Source organism: Stenella coeruleoalba (assembly GCF_951394435.1).
Source record: "Stenella coeruleoalba genome assembly, chromosome: 9".
Taxonomy (NCBI): domain Eukaryota; kingdom Metazoa; phylum Chordata; class Mammalia; order Artiodactyla; family Delphinidae; genus Stenella; species Stenella coeruleoalba.
In genome coordinates, this window is record NC_137155.1 from 62,679,297 (window position 1) to 62,703,562 (window position 24,266).

A 24,266-nucleotide genomic window follows, 5' to 3' on the forward strand; every position below is an offset into this window, starting at 1 on the left:
GGCAGGAAAGAGTGGAGATGGCTTATGTCTACTCTACATGATGGCAGTCAAGGAGGCTCAGCTGAAGCTGGGGCATCTACAATGGCCTTACTCACATGACAGGAAGTTGGTGCTGGCTGTCAGCTGGGGAGCTCAAAACTACACCTATGCTTAGCTTCTTCCCTTGACTAGTGGGCTTCCTCACTCCCTTACACAAATCCCCACCTCAGGCCCTGATGCCAGGGAACTAAGTCTAAATCTCTGGGCCTTAATGTCTTCACCTGCACATGAGAGGGATAGGGTTACACTGTGTGTCAAGGCCCTGCAGGCTGGGCTTGGGCAGCAGATCTCCTGCTCCCCTCTGTCTTCCTCCCTGAGTGAAAGGGGAGTTTTCCCTAAATCCTGAAATTCATAATGTCAACAGGCAGTAGAGAGTTCATAGTCTTTCAAGTCACAGAGATCTAAATTTACTTCTGGCTGTGGGGCCTTGGATCTGCTCCTTAATTTTTCTGAGCTCCATTTCTTCATCAGAAAAATGGGATATCCACATCTATCTCAGAGGATTGTTATGAGAATTAATGACAATAAAACGTAGAGAACTAGTAGAGGGCCTGGTACATAAAAGGTGCTTAATAAATATTCTTTTTCTTTTTTTTTCCTTTTGCTCAAAGGCTCCATCTTTCTGGGATATTGAATTCCCCTTGGGACGGAACAGATTAAAAAATCCCAGTACAATGCATTTTCCCATGGCATAGTTTGATGAGTAACACTGCTTAAATGGTGTCCTTGGAGAGTACAGTGATTTGGTGTAAAGTGTCAACAGTTGAGATTTGATCCTGACTCCTAACCCAGGGCTATGGTAGGGTTCTGAGACCCACAATTCTCTAGTATGTAAAGGAATAAAAACTATGTAATTTGAGCTGTTTGTTGACAAGGTCACAGAATTCAAAAACGAAACATAGATAAGACTTTTTTCGTATTCATTAAAGAAACACATGTCTCTCAACCCCATACCTGCCTCAATTTAGGCTGTGCAGGATTAAAAGCAAAAGCTATTCAGATTCCAAGTTAGAACCCCATTGAATAATGTACCTATTTGCTCCTGAGTCAATAAAACTTGAGACTAACCTTCAGAAATGAAAACCACAAATTTGTTCATTTATTGTACTACCAGCCTCTCAGCTTTTCTATCCGCTAACTGATAAGATCTCTATAAATTCTTACGTTTTTAATGTTTTGCCAATTAAAAGTGAGCATGACCCCTTTCTTCCTACAGGTAGCAAGCCTCAGCTACATTTAAGTGAGGGTTCAGACTGCATGGCTCCATGGTTGAATTCATCCAAACCCGGTACCATTGCAAAGAATGGCCTTTGAGAGTCATTTTCTATAACATGTCTTCTGGAGACACTGATTTCTCACTCACATGGCTTGCCTGACAATTTGAGTTCCCCTCCTTCACTAGAGAGCCACAAACCCTGACTGTTCAATTAATTTTACACTAAGACTGCATGGGATTCGCAAGAGAGTTCTAGGATCATTTGGTAAGCACCATGCTTCACACACCAGGAAGCGACTAGAACCAACTTTCAAAGCATTTACTTTTATTTACAGACTAGCTCAGCAAGTCAGATAGCATGCAGCAATGGAGATTTCATACAGACAAGAAATAGCCTATTTTATTCTTATAAGTTAAGAGTAAAACACAGAGAATTTACCGACTGGTGCAAGTTTTTGTATATAATTTACATTCTTATATCCACAGTTCAAGGAACCTTCATTCTCCTTAACTCTCTGCTCTACTTCAACGACAATGCACGGAAAAATAAGTTTAAAAGACACTATATATATTTAGCCTCACTAATATTCAAAGAATATATTAATTAAAATAACTTCAGTATTTCTGTCCATTAACTTGGGAAATTTAAATTATAAGGGGAGAGTTTGTGGAAATGGGCACCATCATACACTTCTGACACGGGTATAAATTAGGAAAACCCTTGTGGACGGCAGTTTGACATTCTATATCAAAATCCTTAAAAAAGAAAATATTTGACCACTTCATATAGTTTATTTCTAATAATACCCCTGAAAAAATCATCAGAGACAGCTCAACAACCTCTTGGCAAAGGTATTTTTAAAAGTATCATCTTTAACAAATAAAAAATGCAAAGAAATGACCAACACCAAGAAATTAGTTCAATAAATGGTGACACATCCATTCAATGAAGTACTGTCAAAAGTAATTTTTCCAGGGGCTTCCCTGGCGGCGCAGTGGTTATGAATCAGCCTGCCAATGCAGGGGACACGGGTTCAAGCCCTGGTCCAGGAAGATCCCCCATGCCGTGGAGCAACTAAGCCCGTGTGCCACAACTACTGAGCCTGCGCTCTAGAGCCCGTGAGCCACAACTACTGAGCCCACGCGCCATATCTACTGAAGCTTGCTCACTCTTGAGCCCGTGCTCTGCAACAAGAGAAGCTACCACAGTGAGAAGCCCGCGCACCACAACGAAGAGTAGCCCCTGCTCGCGGCAACTAGAGAAAGCTCACGCACAGCAACGAAGACCCAACACAGTCAAAACTAATAAATAAATAAACAAAAATAATAAAATAAATAAATACATTTTTTTAAAAAAGTATTTTTTCCAGAGAATAGATGAGAAAAATAATTATTACAAGAAAAAAAATGACATGAAGGCACACTATGGAAGCCATTTCATTTAAAGTAATCAGAAGCATTTATATATAGATATTTCTATATGAGTAGGTATACATGTATACATATGTATATATTTATACATGTATGTGTGTGAGTGTAACACATGATCTCCTCCCATCTTCACTAAACTGCTCCTGTTTCTACTCTGTGTCACTCCAGGTAATTCTCCACAAGGTAGTGAGAGTGACCTTCTTAACCAGATCATCTCACTGCCTTGATTTAAATCTCTAACACCTTCTTTTTACATTTAGAATAAAGCTAAACTCCTTACAAACACCTTCAAGGCCATGTGTGGTATGACTCCTTTCCGTCTTACTGGCCTCATCTCTTTAACTCACTAATCTAACTTGGGGGTGGGGCTGTGGACCAAGCCTCCATATTCCAGAGTTGACCTTTTCTTTTTAACATATAAACGTTACATGTTGTGTTGGATCCTGGGGTGCGAGGGGCTAGGAAACAGATTACTGAGGAGGGGAGTGGAAGAAACCTCAGGATCTACCCTGCTGGGGAGGGACTAGACCCCACTGGAGAAAGGCCAGAGCACAACATACTTTTGTTGTTTAATATCCTGGCAGAAAAAGTAAAGGAAACACAGCAGAGAGGTCACTAGCTACAAACAGTTGAAGAAAGAACTTTACTGGCTTCTCAAAGTTCTGAGTATAATTGCAAAAGGAAGAAATCCATCATTGGAAGCACCAATTTACCAAGCACTTGTGAGGTGTCACCTTTAAGTACTAAACATATATCACCTTGTACAATTCTTTATAATATCACATGGATAATCATTAACCCCATTTTAAAGATGAGGTAACTGTGGTTCAGAAAAGTTAAGTAACTTTGTCATAGTCACTTAGCTAAATCTTAGCAAGCTGGGATTTGAACCCCACGGTCTTAACCATTTGGTTACACTGACTCCCGGTGGAGATGGGAGTGGCAGAAGTTTGGCAATACTTCCTGGGAAGAGGGAGGGAGGGAGGGAGGGAACTTGATCCAAGATAGGCAGTGACCAGCACTGCTGGTGTGTGTGTGTGTGTGTGTGTGTGTGTGTGTGTGTGTGTGTGTGTGTGTGTGTGTGTGTGTGTGTGTGTGTGTGTGTGTGTGTGTGTAGGGGAGGACAGAGTAAAAGAGCCCTCGTAGCAGCTCTGTTCTGACACTTTATCAAGGAACACAACCACTGTGGCTAGTGAGAAGGAAGTTTGGGACTCAGCTGGACCCAGTCCAGTGACAATAGCAATGGCTGTCAGGCCATTGGCCGTGTCAATAGGAAGAGGAACTCTGGTCAGGGGAAATTGGAGTCTCACTAATACAGGGGAGGTGCCAGCTCATGCTCGAGCCAGGAGCCAGGTGGTGTGGAAAACTGAGGCAGGGAAAGGGCCACAGTTCCAGGAAGCTACTGGGGAGAAGGGATTTGGCAGGAGAACTCTGGTTCTTGCTGCTAAGTTGGTGAGTTGAGCTCAAATAACTAGTTTTGTGTTGTTCTTACCCTTTAAACTGTGCTTCTCAATCTTCGATTTTGGGGCCTTTTGTACAGGGTCTATGTAAATATCTATATTGAAAGAGGGTGAAAAGCCCTCACCTCCCTGGGGTTTACTTTGGAACAGAAGAGAATAAAGATTCCCATGTGACCTCCTGCTCTTGCACACCACTTTGCACTTATATTGTGGTTATGAGAAGGAAAGCTGTCCTACTTTGAGTTGAGCCCATCCTAAAAATTTAATTATAGGTTTGGGAAGTTGTTAAAGGAAAGCTAAAGTGGAGAACCAGGAGACTACTCATCCAGTTCAGGAAAACGTATTAATAATTCTTTGACTATGAAATGGGAGCAATGGGAGAGGATGAAACACTGGAGACTAAGTTGCTCTACCTAACAAATTAATAGGAATTTTGAGTGTTTCCCCAGGTCAGCAGACATGAGAGGGATTTATGACCCTGGGGCATGGAGATAAAAGAAGTAGAAGAAAGATCTCAATAGAGAGAGTAAAAGTGGGCCCCCGTATAGTGAATAGGGATAGCAGGGGCATAGGGAGGAAGATGTTACCAGTAAGGGTCTCTTTCTAATCGTGAAAGTTGGTGAACTTAAACATCGTTGTCTGGTATTGTATTTAAGCTGTTTCTTATCCTGTGCTTTTGTAGCAAGTATGAATTGCAGAAGCTATAAAGTCAAACGTGCAAAAAAAAAATCCTTTATTTTTTTCTGAAGTGAAAATTTTTATTATATTTTTCTTGAGCCTGCATCTCACCAAGGGCCAGAAATGTAGTCTAATTCAATCTGGTAATCAAGAGAGAAAACCAGACTTTTTTTCCTCTCTTTCTAGGTTTGCATCTAAGTTTTAGGAGACTTATGGAGCCTCAAATCATCAGGAGAGAAGGGACATGGCATCGTAGGCATTGCATGTGGTAGCAAGCATGAGAAAACCCAGTTAACTTGTGACTAATGATAATCAGAGATGTAATTTTTCTCATATGGTAAAAAGAGTGGAATCAAGGAGTCCAGGGCTGATATGATGGCTCTATGATGCCATCAAGGGCCAAAGTATTTTCTGTCTTTTTGATGAGTCATCATTTGCATGTGAATTTTGCCCCCATGCATGTCTCCTTGTAGACACAAGGTACCTGCTGCATCTTCAACATCTTGTTTCCATTCCAGGAAGAAAGAAAAGAAATAGCAAAGGTCAAAAGGCACATATTAGCTGACTCAGCACCTTTTGGGAAATTTTCCCAACTTCTGCTTACGTCTCAGTGACCTGAAATGTGTCACGTAGTCATTGCTAGCTTGAACAAAGTTGGAAAATGTAATCGTTTTCTTTAACATTTCCAAACACAATGGCTGTCTGGTGGTAAAGAAGAAGAGATCATGGCTATTAGGCAGGCAACCAGCCATGTCTCTCATGGGCATCACATTACCATATCAGCAACCTTTGAGACAGTGTTTCTACTCAAGTCCTCAGGGAATGGTTTTTATTTCCACCGACGTTTACTTTCTTTCTCCATTGAGACACAGTGATCTGAGATTATGACAGATTTTGTTCAGAAGTCTGGGTAGATGGAAGGGTGATGTTGCTGATTTGGGCATCTAAGGCAAGAGAGGACTCAAATGCCCCATTTCAAAAGCTGCTCATTTGAGTAAGAAAATCTCAGTAGTGTTTAAGCCAATCTCTTCGATTGTTACTCTTGGGACCTGGGCATTGCAGTAACATTTGCAATTTACTACAGGCTAGAATAGATCTAAATCCCATGGAAAATAGATTGTTCCCTCACTTGCTACTTACAGATAACTTTTAGTGTTTAATTAACCTCAGAACCTCAAACAACACTCTGTAAATTCTCTGTCTTTGAGTAGCACAACCTTGATGATATCCCATTGTTCTGGGATGTGAGTTTCTTTGGTCAAAAAGACAAACACATGACCCAGTTTTCTCCAGCTATTGAAAAGCAGGTCTCCAGATAATTTAAAGATAAAATGAGGCAAGTTGTTTCTGCCCTCTGTCAGGATCAGAACCTGATTTGAAAAGGAATAAATCGCTATTCTTCATACCCTAATGATTATCGGTCTACACATTACCCCAAACTTTCCTTAAGCTACAGTCTGCTGTGTCAAAGGAATGCTTTGGGATCAATACTTTTGTACTGTGCTTCATGCGTTTCTCTTGGGCTCGTGATTCCTTAGGCTCCTTTAGTAATCACTAAAGGCATTTAGTGATCATTCTCAGGCAGTCTGGCGTCCTCTTCTGATAGCATTGGATTAGCGGCAACTTCAGGGAATCCTCCCCAAAAGACTGGTGTCTGTAGGTCCTGGTTTATGACACAGGGGAAGACTGTCCAGGGAATGGATTCAAAAGAATTGTTGTTCTTAGAACTTGTAAAGGAACACGATTCTTCTGGGAGGGTTTGGAGAGCTGTGAAGACTTGAGAGACTAGAGCAACTACCATTTACCTCTTTGCAGTCACAGACATCACAGAGAAGCTCAGGAAACTTACAAGTCCTCTATCCAGACACACAAATGCTCTAGGGCTCCTTTACTGAGTACTCTTTCAGGGAAGTTAGAGAACAATTTAAGGTCAGGTTAAAAGGCCTTGGCTCCTACACACTTGTTGCACTGGCAGAAAAGTGTGACCATGTCTCACCTATCGTGGCATGATTTGAGGTGCAGTAAGGAAGAAAGGCTGAGAAACAGCAGAAGACAACACTGGGGGGACTGGGGTCCGACCTGACTTCTGCCCTCAAGGCTTTCATCTTCAAAGCTAGGGATTTCACCTCCTCCTTCAGTTCCTGCCCAATCTCAGATGTATGGACCAAGCCTGGCACTTGGTCTGCTTTGTTCTTTCACTTGAGGTTTAGATCTAGGATCAAAGTCTAGGAACCAAACTTTGCCCTGCTCTTATGAGCACGTCCACGCCATATATTCTATTTTTCAGGCCTGACTCTCACATTTTGCCCTTTTGAAGTTTTAGAGTCCTGTCCCCAAGATGTGATTGGGTCTTGGATTTTTTCCTACAGTTCACCTCTAGCCTTTCTGTGCTGTTAACCCTGATCACAGGCTGATTACAGTTCCTATTGCTTCCAGATGACTCCAGAAGAAAGTGTCAGCAATGAGCAATGGACTTTTCCTAGGTCCCCTGGAGTTTTTCAGGTTCAAGTTTATCAGTGAAATAGATGCTCTTCCAACCCCTTTGAACCTTCTGTCCTTCCCTTCATGAAACATTATTTTGTCTAATTCTATTAGATGCAAGCTCATAGCTCCTGTCTTCAAGAAGTTTATACTCTAATGGGACAAAAAAGAGACACATAATGTGATATGCATTGTGAGACTAAGATAGATGGTGAGGAGACTGTAATATGCAGAATTCTCAGAAGAAGAAAAAAAAGAACCTGGCTGTGAGCCAGAGGGTCCAGGAAGCCAGGGATTTGAGCAGAGTCCTGATGGATGGTGATGTTTCCCACAAGACAGCCACTCTCAATCTTTTCTTTTATAGACCTTTAAGAACATGATGAAATGGAGGGAAAAAGGCTAAAAATGTCTTTGAGAGCTGTGGTAAAACCAGCTCAGAATTAAAAGTTAGGGTCCTGAATTGCAGTCACAAAGAGTGACCTGAGCAAGTCCTTTTCCAAAATGCATCATGATTATTTTATCTACAAAATATCATTGAAGGAGATATGACTGGATAATAATTCAGGTCTCTACTTGCTTTAAAATTATATAATTCTATGACCTAGTTCATCACCCTGGATAGAGCCATACTTAGTTTCTTTCAAAGAAATAACCCTTTTTCTATCAAAAGACAAAAATAACCTTTCTACCTCATCCAAAAGATTGTAAAATTAGTGGAACATATATGATGCACACAGTGTGATTTTAACAAACCTAACATTTTGCACGTTTGAAGTTTAGCATAATAATGAAGACCAACCTTTACTGAGCAATTAATATAGGTCAAGCAAGTTGCTTAGTACATGCATGCATTACATCATTTAATTCTTGCATTAATTCAATGGATTAAGTGCTCTTGTTATTATTCTTATTTTACAGAAGAGGAAACTAAGGCTTGGAGAGACTAAATTACTTTCCTAAGGAATCTCAGTTGGATTTGAATTTTGGCATTCTGACTCCACAACCAAGGTACCCCATCTCTGTGATGGCTTATTTTTCCAGTGGAATGAGATTTTTCATCAGTAGTTTATAATCTTTCTTAAGCCACAGATACTTTGAAAATCCAATGAATTTCCAGTCTGTAAACTTCCATCCAGAAATATAAATACTTACACACACACACAAGTACATATGCACATGTACACATAGGCAGATATATTTTCTATATATATTAGGATCCTGAAAACTCTTTTGAGGTCTATTCCATAGACTTCAAGTTTTCTTACTGAAAGTCAAGAATAGCTGGAGGAGACTGAGAAAGGTCAAGATTAGTCAAGAGCACAGATAACTTGCCACTTCTATTTTCTCTGAAGAGTATAGGGCCATGGATGCTGGTTCAAACAAGGGTAGAGCTGGCAGAAGATGCTGATCCAAGGACCCACATGAGGAACTGTCAGCCTGGTGAGGTTGCTGACATGCTGTTCAAGGGGCAAGGACATTGGGACTCATTTTGTCCATAAAAACGGAATCTCCAATCACTCTTTTTTACCATGAACTTTCTTAGCTTGTTCCCAAATACGATGCGTCCTCAGAAGTGACTTAGGCCTTTCAAAACCAGTCCTAGAAAATGGTATTGTCTCTGCTTATTCTTCCTTACGGGGAGACATGGAGTCATACTCAAGGGATTAATAACCAACACTCTAAAGGTAAAAATTCATAAATGATACGTAAAATCTTCAACTCAGTTTTACTTGTCCACTAAAAAGAACCCCTTAGAAATCAAGACTGAAATACGTGTCATAATAACACGTTTTCTTTTCTTCCGGTTCTTCTCTGAATTGTTTGTTTCACGCCAACGAGGCACAATCTTTGCAAGTGCGACGTGATGCCATTTGTCCACTAGGGGGAGACTTGCCCACACTTATAACCTACACTTCCTCCGGCGCCCTTTCCCTTGCTTTAGATAAGAACTGGAACTTGATTACAGCAGCAGCTCATTTACCCCGTTTCCTTTGCTACGCAAGGCATTTTAGTTCGATTAACAAAATTTTCTAGTTAATGTTCAACTCTCATTTCAGGAAGTGATGAGGAAGGGGAGAAATGACTATCATGCAAATGAGGTAGTGACTTCCCTCCTTTTCCGTGACCTCTGAGATGAGTGGTTCTCTGGAAGGACCCTGGAAGGCGCCGGCAGCCCGTGCCTCACGCGAGAAAAAAAAGTACAGCTGCAGCGTCGCCAGCTCCAGCGTGGGCAGGGCAGCGGACCCAAAATACGCAGTCTGCAGCCAGCCCTGCCCGTGCCTTTTTTAGATTGTTTCCGGCCAGGCTGACTCACGCAGCTAAGACAGCAAAATGTACCTGAGGCTGTTGCTGACGGTATTCAAACATCCTTATTATCTTCTCTATTTTTTTCTCCTATACTCTACCCGGCTCCCTTCCCTTTCCATTACCTCTGCCAACTTATGCCTCAGGTCTCTGAGCAGCCCTTGGCAATGGCCAGTCCTGTGACTGGCTCTCGGCAGTAAAGAAGCAAGTGACTCCGACCTTGTCTGAAGGTCACTCCCCAAGTTCATGAATTTTCTGAGCAACGTGCATCCAATTTATGTCTGGAATATATCTGTTCTATTAAGGTTTGAAATACACATTTATGCACACACACATCATTGAGTTTTATTTTTCTGACTTCTGAAATCATTTGAATTGGAAGAATTTTCTTTGTTAACCCAGAAGATGGATGGCATGAAAGTCACATCATGTGCCCACCATTCTTACTCCTTTAATTTGAATTTGTAGGAGACATATACACTAGAGAATAGCCAGGGAGCAGAGCTACATATCTCTGTTTTCTTTTATTACCCTTAAAAATGTAGTATTTGATTCCGAAGCAAGAAGATTACCCTTACATGTCACTGAGGACACATTCCTAATTTTATATCTACCTAATATCTACTTTTTAAAAAAGTTGTTTTAAACCAAAACAAATTGTAGGTATTTTGCCTTCTAAGGGGAGAAGTATAGTTCATATCAGTGGGGAAATAAACTCAGTCTGCCGCTGCCTTCCTATGGCAGAGGGGTGGGGAGGGGAGGTTCAGAGCAGCAGTCTGCACGAGGGGGAACACTAATAAGGGGTAGATACACAAAGGTGAGACCTGAGCTGAATCTGGGTGTGGGGCTGGGGAGGAGAAGACTGTTGTGGTTGATGGATGAATTTTGGTAGGTGTGCTCTGAAGGGAGGTGGTGCAGAGGGGACTGGAAGAGGAGAGAACGGAGAGTGAAGAGTGGCGTGTCTGAAAGGCATAAGGAGATACTGATACTTAGGTGTAAACTTTTTCCATCTCCCCCAACCATCAGTAAAGTCAGTACGACCCAAAGGAATCCTACTGATAATTTTTTTTGAAACCAAGAAAAGTGCTTAGGTCTCATTTTCATGTGTGTCCATTCTTGCAACAAATATCTATTGAACATCTGCTAGGAAGCAGGGTTTATTCTAGATGTTGTGACACAGAGGTGAGTAAGGCAGCCGGAGACTGACCCCTCCTCCCTTAATCCTTGCCTTTGAGTGGGGGAAGAGAGACAATAACCAAGTGAACAAAAGTTAGTAAGATCACTTCTGAGAGCACTAAGTCCTATAAAGACTAGAACAATGGTACCAGTTACAGAGGAAGGTGCCAGTGTATATGTCAACATCCAATCAGGAAAACCGGAAACCACTCCAGGATATTCAAACAAAGAAACTGTAATACAAGGCATTCATTATAAAGTTATCGGAAGGACTGGAGGGACAAAGGGAAGATTCTGACAGTGGGAGGCGAGCAGGAGATTGGAAGGTAGAGGGAAGGGAGAAGGCATGTCTTCTCCAGAATTTGGTGGAGACGTCAGCAGCGGCAGCAGCTTCATAGACAGCGGTGCTTGGTCCCTGCTCAGTCATCAAAGTTTCAAATAACAGCAGAGGACTTTTACTTTTGCTTCTGCATCCCAATGAGTGACAGCAGCTTCTTGTTAATCTCTAAGTTCATCCACCCAGAGGCATGGGACTTGCTTGAATTTCCATACAGAGAACAGTTAAGCTCTCCCCTGCCCAGGTTCCTTTCCACTTTCCACACAGCTAGATGACAATTTGAGACTTTTTTTTTTTCAGGTTTTAAAACTTTTAATTTGCATATTAAAAAGATTGTGCATTCCAATGATTAAAATCATTTGAACAACAACCAAAAAATGGCACTCTGATTAAACTGCATTTTACAGCCCGCAAGACACCGTGGACCAGCTCGCTCTTTACTCTAGATTTCACTGTCGTCCCAGCCTCCTCCTTCACCAACATGCAAGTTCTTTGCCTTCCCTGCCAGCCAGACAGGCGGGCAGATGGGAGAGGCAGGCACCGCCTTCGCTGTCAGTAGTTCTCCATTCTTTGATGTGAAAAGGGGCAGCACAGTCATTTAAACTTGATCCGACCTCTTTGCATCTTACAAAGTTAAACAGCTAAAAGAAGTAAAATAAGAAGGCAGTGCTTGTGGAACGTACAGTGCATATTGGCGGCGCACGCCTCATTATGACTAGCCTGCTTGCTTCTCCCGTTCAGTCGTTTCTTTTGAAGGCAGTGGATTTTTCTCTTGCGTTTCTGTTTTCTTCAGTTTCGACTTACGGAATTTCTCAATCTCAGCTCAAATTGACAATCTGAGACAACACACCCCGTAGAAGAAGAAAAGATTTTTGTTTCTCAAGAAATAAGACCAGAGAGACTCTAAAATAAGGAACACTAGGCAACTTGGAGGGCTGAAAACAAGAGGGTTTGGTGCCAGTCTACAAACGGAACGGGGATCCTGTCTGCCTTCCGTAGCCTGTTTCCAGATAAAAAATTATCCCACTGCCCTGCCTCAGACATAGGGTTACAGTCATGTTCTCAAAAAACCTGAGCATCTGAACCCCAGACACTGACATTTAGGGGTGTCCCAGTGAGAAGGTATTTCGGCTGTTTAATTTCTTTAAACTATATGCATCTATTATTCTAAATTTTGAATATTTTTCAATGAATGGGAGCACAGAATTAGGCCAGTAGCTGGAGTAGGACATGAGGTCGAGGGGTTTCAAGTTTGAAGGTACTGTAGTATTGTTAGAATAGACGCAGGAATGACTGGAAAGTTGCATGAGCCTAGTTCTTGAGGAGATGAGAAGAGATGGCTGGAGGGGTGTGCAAGAGACATAATGGAATAGCTTCAAGACACGATATGCAAACAAGGATTCAGGGGCAGCAGAAAATCAGAGCAGAAATGAAGGTGACTAAGTACCCCAGGAATTAGCAAACCTCTCAAGGAAGTCATTGGACATTTAAAAGGGAATGATGGCTTGATCAAATCTTAACTAGATCTTATGGAGCAGGGTGACCCATTTCACATCTGGGTTCATTCCTTTCTCAAGTGGAAGTAAACCATTTCAAAGCTGTTTCTAATTAAAAAATTGTCTACCCAGTGTTTTCACTTTAGCCTTCCCTGTTTTAGTTTTGTCTTTTATATATACCTTATGTGCTAGCCAAATTGGCCCAAAGGAAGCCTCCAACAAATATTTATTGAATGATAACCGTACAGACTTACTATCTCTTTGGCCCTGCTGGAGCACCCCATTCCTGCAGTCCATGTTTTCCTGGGTCTGCACTTCTGTGCCCAGGGTTACAGTTATTTACAAAGTTGCTAATATGTTCTCTAATAACCTGTGAACACATTGAGGCCAGTAACCATATTTTATTCACCTCATTTACCTTGAAAGGCCTGACATATCATCATGTGTATAGGTAGTGCTAAGAAAATAAAAGTTTACTTTTAATTTAATCTCCCCACTCAAGTGTTGGGACTCATTAGTGCACTGACCAGCTGGTGTCCTATTGCACTGGGGCCTCCTTCTTTAGCTATGAAACAACCTCCCAAATCAGCCCAGATTGCAAACAGATACCTACTTTTATCACTCCACTTTCATGATTAAGGATTTTTTTCAAACTCACCCACCTTCCTCACATCCTCTGCAGAAACACACACACCTGCAAAGGCACACGTGGCATAAAGGCACAAGTGCACTAACTCACACACATGTTCATTTGCACACGCACACACACACATGTTTTCTCTATATATCCTAAAACTGAATCCTGACTAGTATTCTGAATCAGTTTTTTAAATTTAAATCAGGGTTATTGTGGTATACTTTACATATAGTAAAATTTATCATTTTTAGGTGAATATTTCTATAAATTTTGATAAACTGATTGTATGAGTTATGTTCTCCAGAGAAACAAAACCATACATATATGAAGGGATTTATTCCAAGAAACTGGTTTACACAGCTGTGGGAGCTGACAAGTCCAAAATCCACAGAGGAAGTCCAGCAGCCTGGAAGTTTGGGGGCAGGAGTTGATGCTGCAATCTTTTTTTATTTAATATAATTTTTATTAGGGTATAGTTGATTTACAATGTTGTGTTAGTTTCAGGTGTACAGCAAAATGAATCTGTTATACATATACATATATCCACTCTTTTTTAGATTCTTTTCTCATATAGGCCATTACAGAGTATTGAGTAGAGTTCCCTGTGCTATACAGTAGGTCCTTATTAGTTATTTATTTTATATATAGCAGTGTGTATGTGTCAATCCCAATCCTCTAGTTTATCCCTCCCCCCTTACCTACTCCCACCCTGTAACCATAAGTTTATTTTCTACATCTGCAACTCTATTTCTGTTTTGTAGATAAGTTCATTTGTAGCCTTTTTTTTAGATTCCACATGTAAGCGATATTATATGATATTTGTCTTTCAATGCTGCAGTCCTGAGGCTGTTTTCTCGTTCCTAGGGGAAATCTCAGTTTTGCTCTTCCACTGATTGGTTGAGGCCCACCCACATTATCAAGGATCATCTCCTTCATTGAAAGTCAACTGATTGTAGGTGTTAGCCACATCTACAAAATACCTTCACGACAACACCTAGATGAGTGTTGTTGAGTAGCTAGGTACCGTAGCCTAGCCAGGTTGACACAAAAAACTTACCATAGTTGGCATGTAGCTGTGTAACCACAACCATAATGAAGATACAGAACAGTTCCACCGTCCCAGAGAATTCCCTCATGCTTCGTTGTGATCAATCCTCCCTGTACCACCCACCCCCAGCCCTGTCAACCCCTGATCTGTTTTCTCCCTGTATTTTTGTCTTTTCCAGAATATCATATAAATGGAATCACACGATGTGTGGTCTTTTGAATCTGGCTTCTTTTGCTTAGTGTGTTGCAAATGAGATTCACCCACATCGCTGCATGTATCAGTATTTTGTTACTTTTTATTGCTGAGAAAATTCCCTTGTATGGAGTACCATGATTCTAAATTAATTTTGTTAATGGGAGAGGTATTATCTCTCAAAATTCTATAAATCAGACACTTTACAGGAGTTTGAAAATTTATAGGCATGTATGTTGAATAAAAAAGACTAGGAAGTTGTCCTAGACATAACCCAATGAGAAATCATGTGTGAAGCACACTCCTCCATGACCGCACAGGTATTTTTCCTTGAAAACAATGATTTCATTGGCCACAGAGAGGCAAGGCCAAGGTGGACCTTAAAAGCATCAGTCATTATAATCTTCTAATTGGCCATATGGCACAGCAAACTATTTCAGGGCAGACTCAGGTGACACTGATTGTCATAATGGTTAAAGGCTGAGCCACAGAATCAGATCAGGGAAGGGCTGGATCCCTGAACTAGTCAGGAAGATGCTATAAGGCGTAACACTGATGAGCAGAGATGACAGAGAGTCACACATGACAGACCTACATAGGTTACAGCATAGGTGCCAATCACTCTGCATTAAATGGAAGTATGACTTTCATCCACATGATCTGACGTAACAGAACTCCCTGGGATCTGTGCTTAAGAAGTCAAGGAGGTCCACAGTCTAGTCTGGTCCAGTGGGGCCAGCCCCTCTGTATCTAATGGACCCTCAGTGTGCTATGACTAAACTCCCTCCCTGTCTACGAAGTAGAAGTGGACTGCTTTAGATAGAATCTGGAGCAAGATCTGAGTGTCCCATAAGCTCAATACCAAAGCTGAACTCCTATTTTCCATTGTTTATCTGCTGAGTGTTGGGCTTGGGTTCTTCTTTCGCAGTCAACACAAATTTATCCAGAAGTTTCTATGGGCCCCTCATGGTGCTCAGCACTGGGGATATGAGAAACAACAAGACTCTCCTTGTCCCTGTCTTCATGAAACACAAATTCTATTGTGGAAATGTGTACAATCAAGTATTTAAACACAGGCCTGAAAAATCTTTGACTGTGATAAGTCCAAAGAAGGAAGCAAATGAGAAACTGAGGTTCAGAACATTCTAGATGGGTGGCAAGGAAGTCCTCTCTGAGAAAAGACAGCCAGAGGATGAGTTAGGGGAAGACAAAATCACGGACAGAAGGAACAGCATGAACAGAGGCCCTGATGGAGGTTGGGTGTAACTGGAACAGGCAGAGAGAGTGTGAGAGGGACATGGGACAGGATCAGGAGATGTCAGATCACTGGCAGCTTGTGGGATGTGAGGAGTTTGGGTTTCCTTTAGTGAAGAGAGAAGATTTTGGAGGGTTCAGAACACAAAGGTCAGATGATCTGATTGTGTTTTAAGAGGATTATTTTTGCGGCTATGCTGCAGTGCGTTGCAGTGAGACAGAATTAGGAGGGGCAAGAGCAGTTAGGGTGCAGATGCACAAGTCCAGATGAGAGGTCATAGTGATAACAGAGATAGGAGAGCTAGAGAGAGGAAGACAGACTGGAAATTTGGGAGATACATATAGGCCCTATTGAAGGATTTGTGAATGAGTAAAGGTGAGGGAGAAAACAGACTGATTGAAAACTGTGGTAAAGACTTTTGACATTTAATTAAGTGGGGAAAAACTGGTTCAATCCGTGTCTGGAGGTCAAACAAAGCTGAATTACTATTTTGGGATTCAAATATATAATCACTAATATTTAAAGTTATGGGAATTGATGAGCTTACCCTCACAAAAAATGTCAGAGAAGAGAAAAAGGGCCCAGAAAGAATGTTGAGAGAAGGCAATATTGTATTCAGGTACAAAAAAAAAAAAAAGAATAATGAGGCCCATAAGATAAGAGAAAATCCAGGAGAATGTGGTGGAAAGGAAGTCAAGGGAGTAGTACTCCAAGAATGAGGGCATCACCTGTGGGGTTGAATTCTGCTGAAGGAACAAAGGGCTAGCAGAATAAGAGGGGGCAGCTTCCTTGATGAAGGGAGGAATGCACAGAGCCTTAGAAGAAGCCTGAGAGCAGCCGGGTAAGAAAATCCCTATTAAACTGATCCCACAGTGACCCTGAGAACCTGTGATTGAGGTCCAATTTTGTTAACTATGGCTTAAATTAGTGCTATTCTGTGATTTATAAGAAACACATATTTGGTCATTCAGATCACAGAAATATACTTTTCATGTACAACTGGTCTTCCTCCTGGTTCCTGGCTCATAGCTCCCCAAACCCATGGAATTTCCTGAGTGATAAGAGCAATGGAATCACCTTTTGTTATAATCTTTGGTCTCTAGTCCTCAGTTCCTGAAATCGTTTCAGAGCCATAAAGGTGAAATGGGTGTCTCATTATTCATAACAAGACCCTTTCCTCTACAAATGGGCTTATGTTAATGAGGTGATTTTGGAAAGCACCTAAAGATGGGGTGAGGGTACTGGTTGCCCAGGAACCAACCATGAATAGAGAGGGTTGAAACTTTGTCTCACTTCCTGATTTCTGGGGAGGGGAGAGGAGTTGGAAGTTAATCAATCACCAATGGCCAGTGATTTAATCAATCATGCTCATGTAATGTAGCCTCCATAAAAACCCCAAAGGCAGGGGTCTGGAGAGCTTCCAGGCTGGGGAATCAGAATGCCTCCACGTGCCACCATGCTGAACCTCAAACTCCAAGAGGACAGAAGCTCCTTTGTTCAGGAGCTCGTCCTATGTATCTCTTCATCTGGCTGTTGATTCATATCCTTTAATATCCTTTGTAATAAACCAGAAATCTAGTGAGTAAACTTTTTGAGTCCTGTGAGCAGCTCTAACAAATTAATTGAACCCAAGGAGGGGGTTGTGGGAACCTCTCATTTATAGCCAGTGGATCAGAAGCACAGGTAATAACACTGACTTGTGATTGGCAACTAAACTGGAGGGCAGTCATGTGGGACTGAGTCCTCAGCCTGTGGGATCTGATACTATTTCCAGGTAAATAGTGTTAGAATTGAGCTGAACTGTAAGATACCTAGCTGGTATTGCTTGGTGGATATCAGAACCCTTAATTAACAATTTAGTTATACTTAAATAACTCCAACCATCCCCTCAATAGTACCTAATGAGTGATATTAGTTACTCTATTAGAAAGGCAGCATAGTATATTGAAAATAATATGAAACTTAGGGGTAGGTGGATGTGACCTTAATTCCTGACTCTGCCACTAGTAGGTTCTGTATCTTAGGCAAATTGTTCAAATTCTCTGACTCTCAATTCCCTGATCTGTAAAGCAAGGGCAATATTAATGTTTATCTACATACTTATTCTAAGGTAAGTAAACAGTTTTGAAAATTGAAAAGTTATATGCAATGTTAGTATAGTAGGAATGAATCCTAGACCACAAACAGATAGGTAAGAAAAATTGTGTTTTATGATTTTACTTTATATCATTTAATTCTGAATTTGGGTACCCACCCACCTCTGAAAGGGTTGAAAATTCAATTTCAGCCATTATTTAACTTCCATCTCCTCCTACTCGAATACTTAGTCAAGATTCTTAAGGTTTTCCATAATACCACAACATTGCTTTGGTACCACAGACCCCACTAGTTACTATGGAAACACCATATGATTCCTTCAGGCCCATCATCTTCTATGCTACACTTGAGTGAAGGGCAGCTTCCCCAGATAAACTGTGCAGCCATCCTTCTAGAGGGGCTCCTCCAAGGCGGAAAGCCCAGGCCTACTTGAGGAAGTAAGGGACCTCTTTTCTTCCTCAGCCTTGGGCAATCTTCCTTTTCTTTCCTTGCCCTTAAAAACCTTTCAATTACTATGCTTGTTCTTCTGGGACACTTAACATTTTCTTCTACAGTTTCAGGAAATGCCATTACTTGAGAGTCATTCTGCTTTCAGTTCTACCAAGATTCCTAAGATAAGGAAGCCCCAAGGGACCTGGATATCTCTGTGAAAAGAATTAGGAGTTGGGAAGGTAAAGAAAGGACAACCAAAGCTATTTTAATAAATTACGTTCTATGATTGTTACTTTTATTAATTTGCATGGGATCTTTGGTAGTCTTGTTGGACCATCTGCTTCATAAAGGGATTGGCCAGTTCGAGAACTTGGAAAACACTGGCTTTAAGAGTAAAGGACACATATGTGAAAATTTCAATACTTTAAAGGAAGATGCTGCTTAGATAACAAACATTGAAGAGGAGAAACTAGCCTGCTTGCTAATGCAGGTACTGCCTTCTCTCAACTGGGAAAAGTGCTAAGTAACTAGGCACCATTTGAGGAATCAGCACATATTAACACATAAATGGGTACTTACAAGCCAACTTCTTCCAAGAATGGCTGTGGAGCAATGAAGCGAATTTCCTGGTGAGGGCCTGGTTGGATTTTCAGCCAATCCAGGAAATGAGCATCACTTGTCCCACTTGACTGACCACACAGTTCCATCCTCACCCAAGTTTCTGTGCCTGAAACAGCAATAATAGAGACCTCATTTAAAACATTGGTCTGTGAGTTCAGAACAGTGACAAATTAAGTGTCACTATAAGGATGTATGCAATTCATCAGCATAAAGTCCCCAAGGAGATGCCAGACATCAGCAGAAAAGCCATCTTCCCGAATTGCTATATAATAATGAAAATTCTTGCTCGTTATTCTAAGATCAAAATAAGAAACCTTGAAATATTATCTAGTTTTATTCCCTGCCTCCATGCACCCTGAGCCTACCATAGCCTTACCAACATTAATCCCAGATCTCTGAACAAAGGAAGTTGGGTGAGGTACAAAAACCCTCCTTTTGCCTGTTGCCATCCCTGTCTAGTCCTATAGTCTGTTTGAGTGCTGAGTGAAAGATCCCCAAACTTATCAATGTAGGAGATAACATCATGTGGCTGATAAGTGAGATAAAGGTCTAACAAGCCAGCATTCATATTTGGAGAGTTTAATTATATATTTTGCAGGTAGATTATTTAATTTGCAAAGAAAACAACATCGCACTACATTTATCTTGCAAAATAATGGAACACTCTTCTCTTTTTGCCTCATTTTAAAAATATGGGATTGCATATCATAAAATGTTTAAATATACGCCAATAATACATTGTCTCACGAACTAGAACAACGTTATTGAGGTAAGTTTTAAAAGAGTACCACCCAGAGTGGTAAAGAAAATGTCCCAAGGTCACACAGTCAGATGTGGGAAAGTCTTGATTTAAACCCAGCTGTGATCAAATGCTTTATGATGACAGAGCATTTTAAGAATATTTCAGAATGCTTTCTTGGTTTCTGTCTCTCCCTGTTTGTCTTTAGTTTTCATTAATCAGATTTTGAATACTGTAAAGTACTCCATTATACTTGCTCAAAGAAAGAATGAATCTCTTGGCTTCCCTTTTGGTTCCTGAACTGGTGGCTGGGGTCCTCAAGGCTGTGCCAGCTCTGGGACATTGAGGGCCACCAGGCTTATGACTTCAGCCTGAATTTGACAACTTTTAGTCCCCAATTTCTCCTTTAATTCTTTAAAGCTCAAAACACTTTAGCTGAACCAGTGGGTTAATCCCATCTATGAGAATAAATAAAAACAGTGTGAAATTTCATTTCACATTGACGAAATGGTGGTGTCTAGGTGGGAGAAAGGAAAGCATAATCAGAACCCGTTTCTTAGGAAGAATAAGGACCCCACATACACACCTAAGGTATTCCACATATGCACCTAAATTATTCTACATACGCACCTAAGGTATTCCACATACACACCTAAATTATTCCACATATGCACCTATATTATTCCACATATGCACCTAAATTATTCCACATACGCACCTAAGGTATTCCACATATGCACCTAAATTATTCCACATACACAACTAAATTATTCCACATATACACCTAAATCTATGGCTCTCAGCCCTCACTTGCCTCATTTTGCACAGTCCATTAGCACCTCTTCCTATAGCAGAAGACTGGTCTGGTCTAGATGCAGTGGGCATCCTCACCAACATTGTCTTACTACCATCCTAGAATCCCTTGCCTTCCAAACTTCAGTGACCTGCTTTGCTAATCCCTGGATCTGTATCCTTCAATGGACATCTGTCTCCAGTGCTAGGGAAAGATTCAGTAACATGCAGCTTTTTCTACCCCAAGCAAACATTGTCAAAGATGAGGCACTTAATGGCTCAGCAATACTTCATATCATCTTTGGTTGATTCCCTGGTATAATGATCTTGTCCTCCACCCTATCTCGGCCACTCATAACCAGAGACAAACCTTAGACATTGTAGAATAATAATTGTAAAACCTCAACTTCCATCATCCCAATTTCTGATTATCTCTACTCCCTAAGTTTCCCTGTCCACTTCCTCTACTACTTCTACTCTAATAAGTTTTCAACCCCCCACCCAGACATAATCAATCCATTAACCTTAACACACTTTCTCTATAAATCTCCTCACATCCTTGCTTCCCACTTAGTAGTTATCCCACTTAGATTCCATAGCTCATGATAATAATCACTCTTGTACATGCTCTCAAGAGTACATTAAACTCACTTGAAAAACACAAACCCTGGTTAAATCTCCGTTTACATAAATGCCTTGAACCAATGAGTCTCCCAGCTTTCATTAAGCGACTCTATGTGTTTGGGGCACAACTCCATTACTCCACAGTCAGTTTACAGTTCTATTTTAGCCTTCACTTCCTGTTTGTGCACAGCCTCAAGGTTAGGTAAGAGGTTAGGACCTTCTCAGATTTTTCCTGAGCATGTGCACAACCCAGCATATGTGTGAAGTCTGTTAGATTCTCTAGAATATGTCAAAGCTTTTCAAACTATTGAAATCTCATTTCCAAGCTTTTCCTTTTAAGAGTTTTGATCAGCTTTCTTTTTAAGTGTTCCTAATCAGTTATTGCACTTTAGGCAGCTGTGATATTAAACAATCACCACTGGTTGTTTTGAAAAAATGCTGTAGGGAACATGTTGGTAGCAGTGTAAGTTCAAGTCAGGTGAGATAAAGACAAGCCCTGTAAGTTGGGGTTCCTAGGTAGCTGTCACACAAATCAGATAATAACAATTCTTGGGAATGGGGCCTTTTTTTGTGGCTTCTGATTTGCTCTACCCCTCTCCAGGGGCTCAGTGCTAGGTTTTCACAGCTACCATGAGTGGGGGAGAAGGAGATGAGAATAAGGCAAGTTAAAACATCATAAAACTCCCTCTTTTTACTGAGATTTATCTGTTTTTCTTGAATAAACATTCCTCAGATTTTTGCAGGAATTTTCCAGAATTCTGAAAAAGCTGAATTTGATTTTTGCAAGTGTTCTCATTGCTTTTATGGAGAAGCAGATATTCAGAGGTTCTTACACTGTCATTCTGAGCACTGTATTACTTTGTGTGTGTGTGTGTGTGTATTACTTTTTATATCATACAAACCCAATGTTTATCTCCCATCTTAAAAATTAAATCCCTTAACACCATATCCTCACTGAGGAACACTGGGAAATGTTGACGTCACATATTTGTATTTTCCCAGAATTCTTAGGTGACAATGTTTTACCTTAAAGCAATGGATACACACAGCGGTACTGCAGTAGATTGTTAAGAGAGTTATTTGGAAACAGACAATCCTTTCTTCAATCTTGTATTTGAAAACCTAGGCCATTTCATCTCAGAAACCTCTTAAATATGTAAGCCCCATTTTCATGTTCCTTTGAAGGAGACCTATTAAGTAATTATTAATTTCAATCAAAACATTCTTTCTCTGTAATCTGTTTTGTTGTTTTTAACTAAACACAAGATAGGTTTTAAAAGACCTTTAAGCATGTCAGAGGAAAATGTAATAAACTAGATAAAAGAGGCTCTCTTAGATATATTAATGTCTAAATTCTTCTGAATCCATGCTACTAAATACAAGTTGTACTTTAAATAGCCTCAGGTTACAAGGACCATTGACTAATGCATTACAGAGGAAGGTAATTAACTTCCTACACTCTCTAAAAGTTTGCTTTGTGAGACCCTCTCTGACACTTAGAGAAGACCGCAATGTCTGATTAGTATTGTTAGGAAAACTGCCCACTTCTCTTCTATTTTCAGACTCCTTTCAGACTGGGGGTGTAGCTACAGCAGACTGTGGAAATTTTGGAGTGGATCAGAAAAGGAAGCATGGCACGTCAGAAGCTGTTTTGCTATTAACCAGCAGTGGTGTTCGGGGCAAGTCATTTAAACTCTCTATGCCAGCGTTCCCTTATTTGTAAAATGAAGGGTTAAGACACAATGACACAGAGAACTCTGCTCAATATTATGTGACAACCTAAGTGGGAAGAGAATTTGAAAAGGAGTGGATACATGTATATGTATAACTAAATCACTTTGATGTACACCTGAAACTATAACAACATTGTTAATCAACTATACTCCAATACAAAATAAAAAGTTAAAAAAAAAAAGACACAATGACCTATGAGTTTCCATCCCCACCTTATGATCAATGATCCAAACTTTATCATCCAAAAGCATATGAAATATGGCAGGATGTTCCACAATTCATGAGGGTTTAAATAATATTTAAAATAAAAATCAAAACTGAACAAACTTTGTGACCTGGATGACTTATTTCTATGATTTACTGGAGCATTAAGGAAGGAGAATGACTGCTTTTCCTTATGCAACTGACATATTGAACAAGCTCAGTGTGTAGTTTGGAATCAGAACACAATTTAGTTTTTATCTCCCACCATCCCTTTAAGCATTACCCCATGGTGTCATCTTTTATCTGTGGTAATCTTTCTTCTGCAGGCTTGCGACTTTTCCTTTACTCTTAGGAAACAGTTCAACATTTGCTTTCAGTAACAAACACTCTCAATTCAGAATATATGAAGTCCGGCTTCCTGTAATTATCAAAATGTCAAAATTGGTATAACATGTTCTTCCCTTCACCAGCTTGGACCTGCTTCTCAGAACAGGAAGCCCGGTCCTGCTGACTTCCCCTACCACTTGTGTTACTCTTCAGCAAGGTCCTCGTGGGGAAGGCTTAGAAGGATAAGAGGTAGAGGACAATACTGTCTAGGTGGGCAGTACTGTGCTTTATGGGCCCTGCAGTTGATGAAAGCTGACTGTTTCCCGTTTTTCCCATAAAGTGCTTCTGAGAACCCCTTAGAGGTTTTCTGTTAGGCTCCTTCCCTTGCATTTTCCTCGATTCAAGCAGAAACATATTCTACCTGAGTTGCCAAGACTCCTTTCTCAGCCCGTGGTCGCCAGTTTCCCCCCACCACTCCGACACACCGACACTTCTAACTTCTCTCTGCTGAGGTTTCCTTATCCCTCCAGCTGGACAGGACCTTGAACAATTCCATTCCAGCTTAGTTCCACCCCTTCTCTCACTGTGGGAAAACTCGTACGTCCTTTGCCCCTACAACCCCTGGGAAATCAGTCTAATCTCAACAAAGCAACTATTCAGACCCTCTCTTCTCTTAAGATTTCTGGGGTAAGCTCAGACCACATTCCACAGCTGGCTTTACTTCATCAATTTTACATCAGCGACCAGTCTTCTATGTTTCCTAATGTCAGGGAACAGAATTTCAATGCTTTACAGTGGTGACCTTGGAGACAACCCCCTGTCTACTCTAAGGGCTACCACCTTGCAGGTCTTGAGGCTAGTGGCTCATTTTTGCCCTCTAATGCCCTATGTGCTCCCCCAAAGAGGAGACTGGGGAAACAGAGCAAGACAACAGATCTTTCCAGGA

At 40.9% G+C, this 24,266-nt stretch overlaps 1 protein-coding gene across 5 annotated transcripts in view; it reads right to left on the reverse strand.

The window, feature by feature from the left end:
- LOC307192040 (uncharacterized protein) overlaps positions 1-24,266 on the reverse strand; it is a 284,325-nt gene that overhangs the window by 94,368 nt on the left and 165,691 nt on the right. For all 5 annotated transcript variants that reach the window (XR_013829933.1, XM_079932456.1, XM_079932457.1 and 2 more), the window contains exon 2: positions 18,859-19,006. Coding sequence is in view for 4 of the 5 variants with exons in the window: in XM_079932456.1 (XP_079788582.1) it covers positions 18,859-19,006 (148 nt within the window). In the remaining variant the exon portion in view is untranslated. The remainder of the gene's footprint in view (positions 1-18,858; positions 19,007-24,266) is intronic.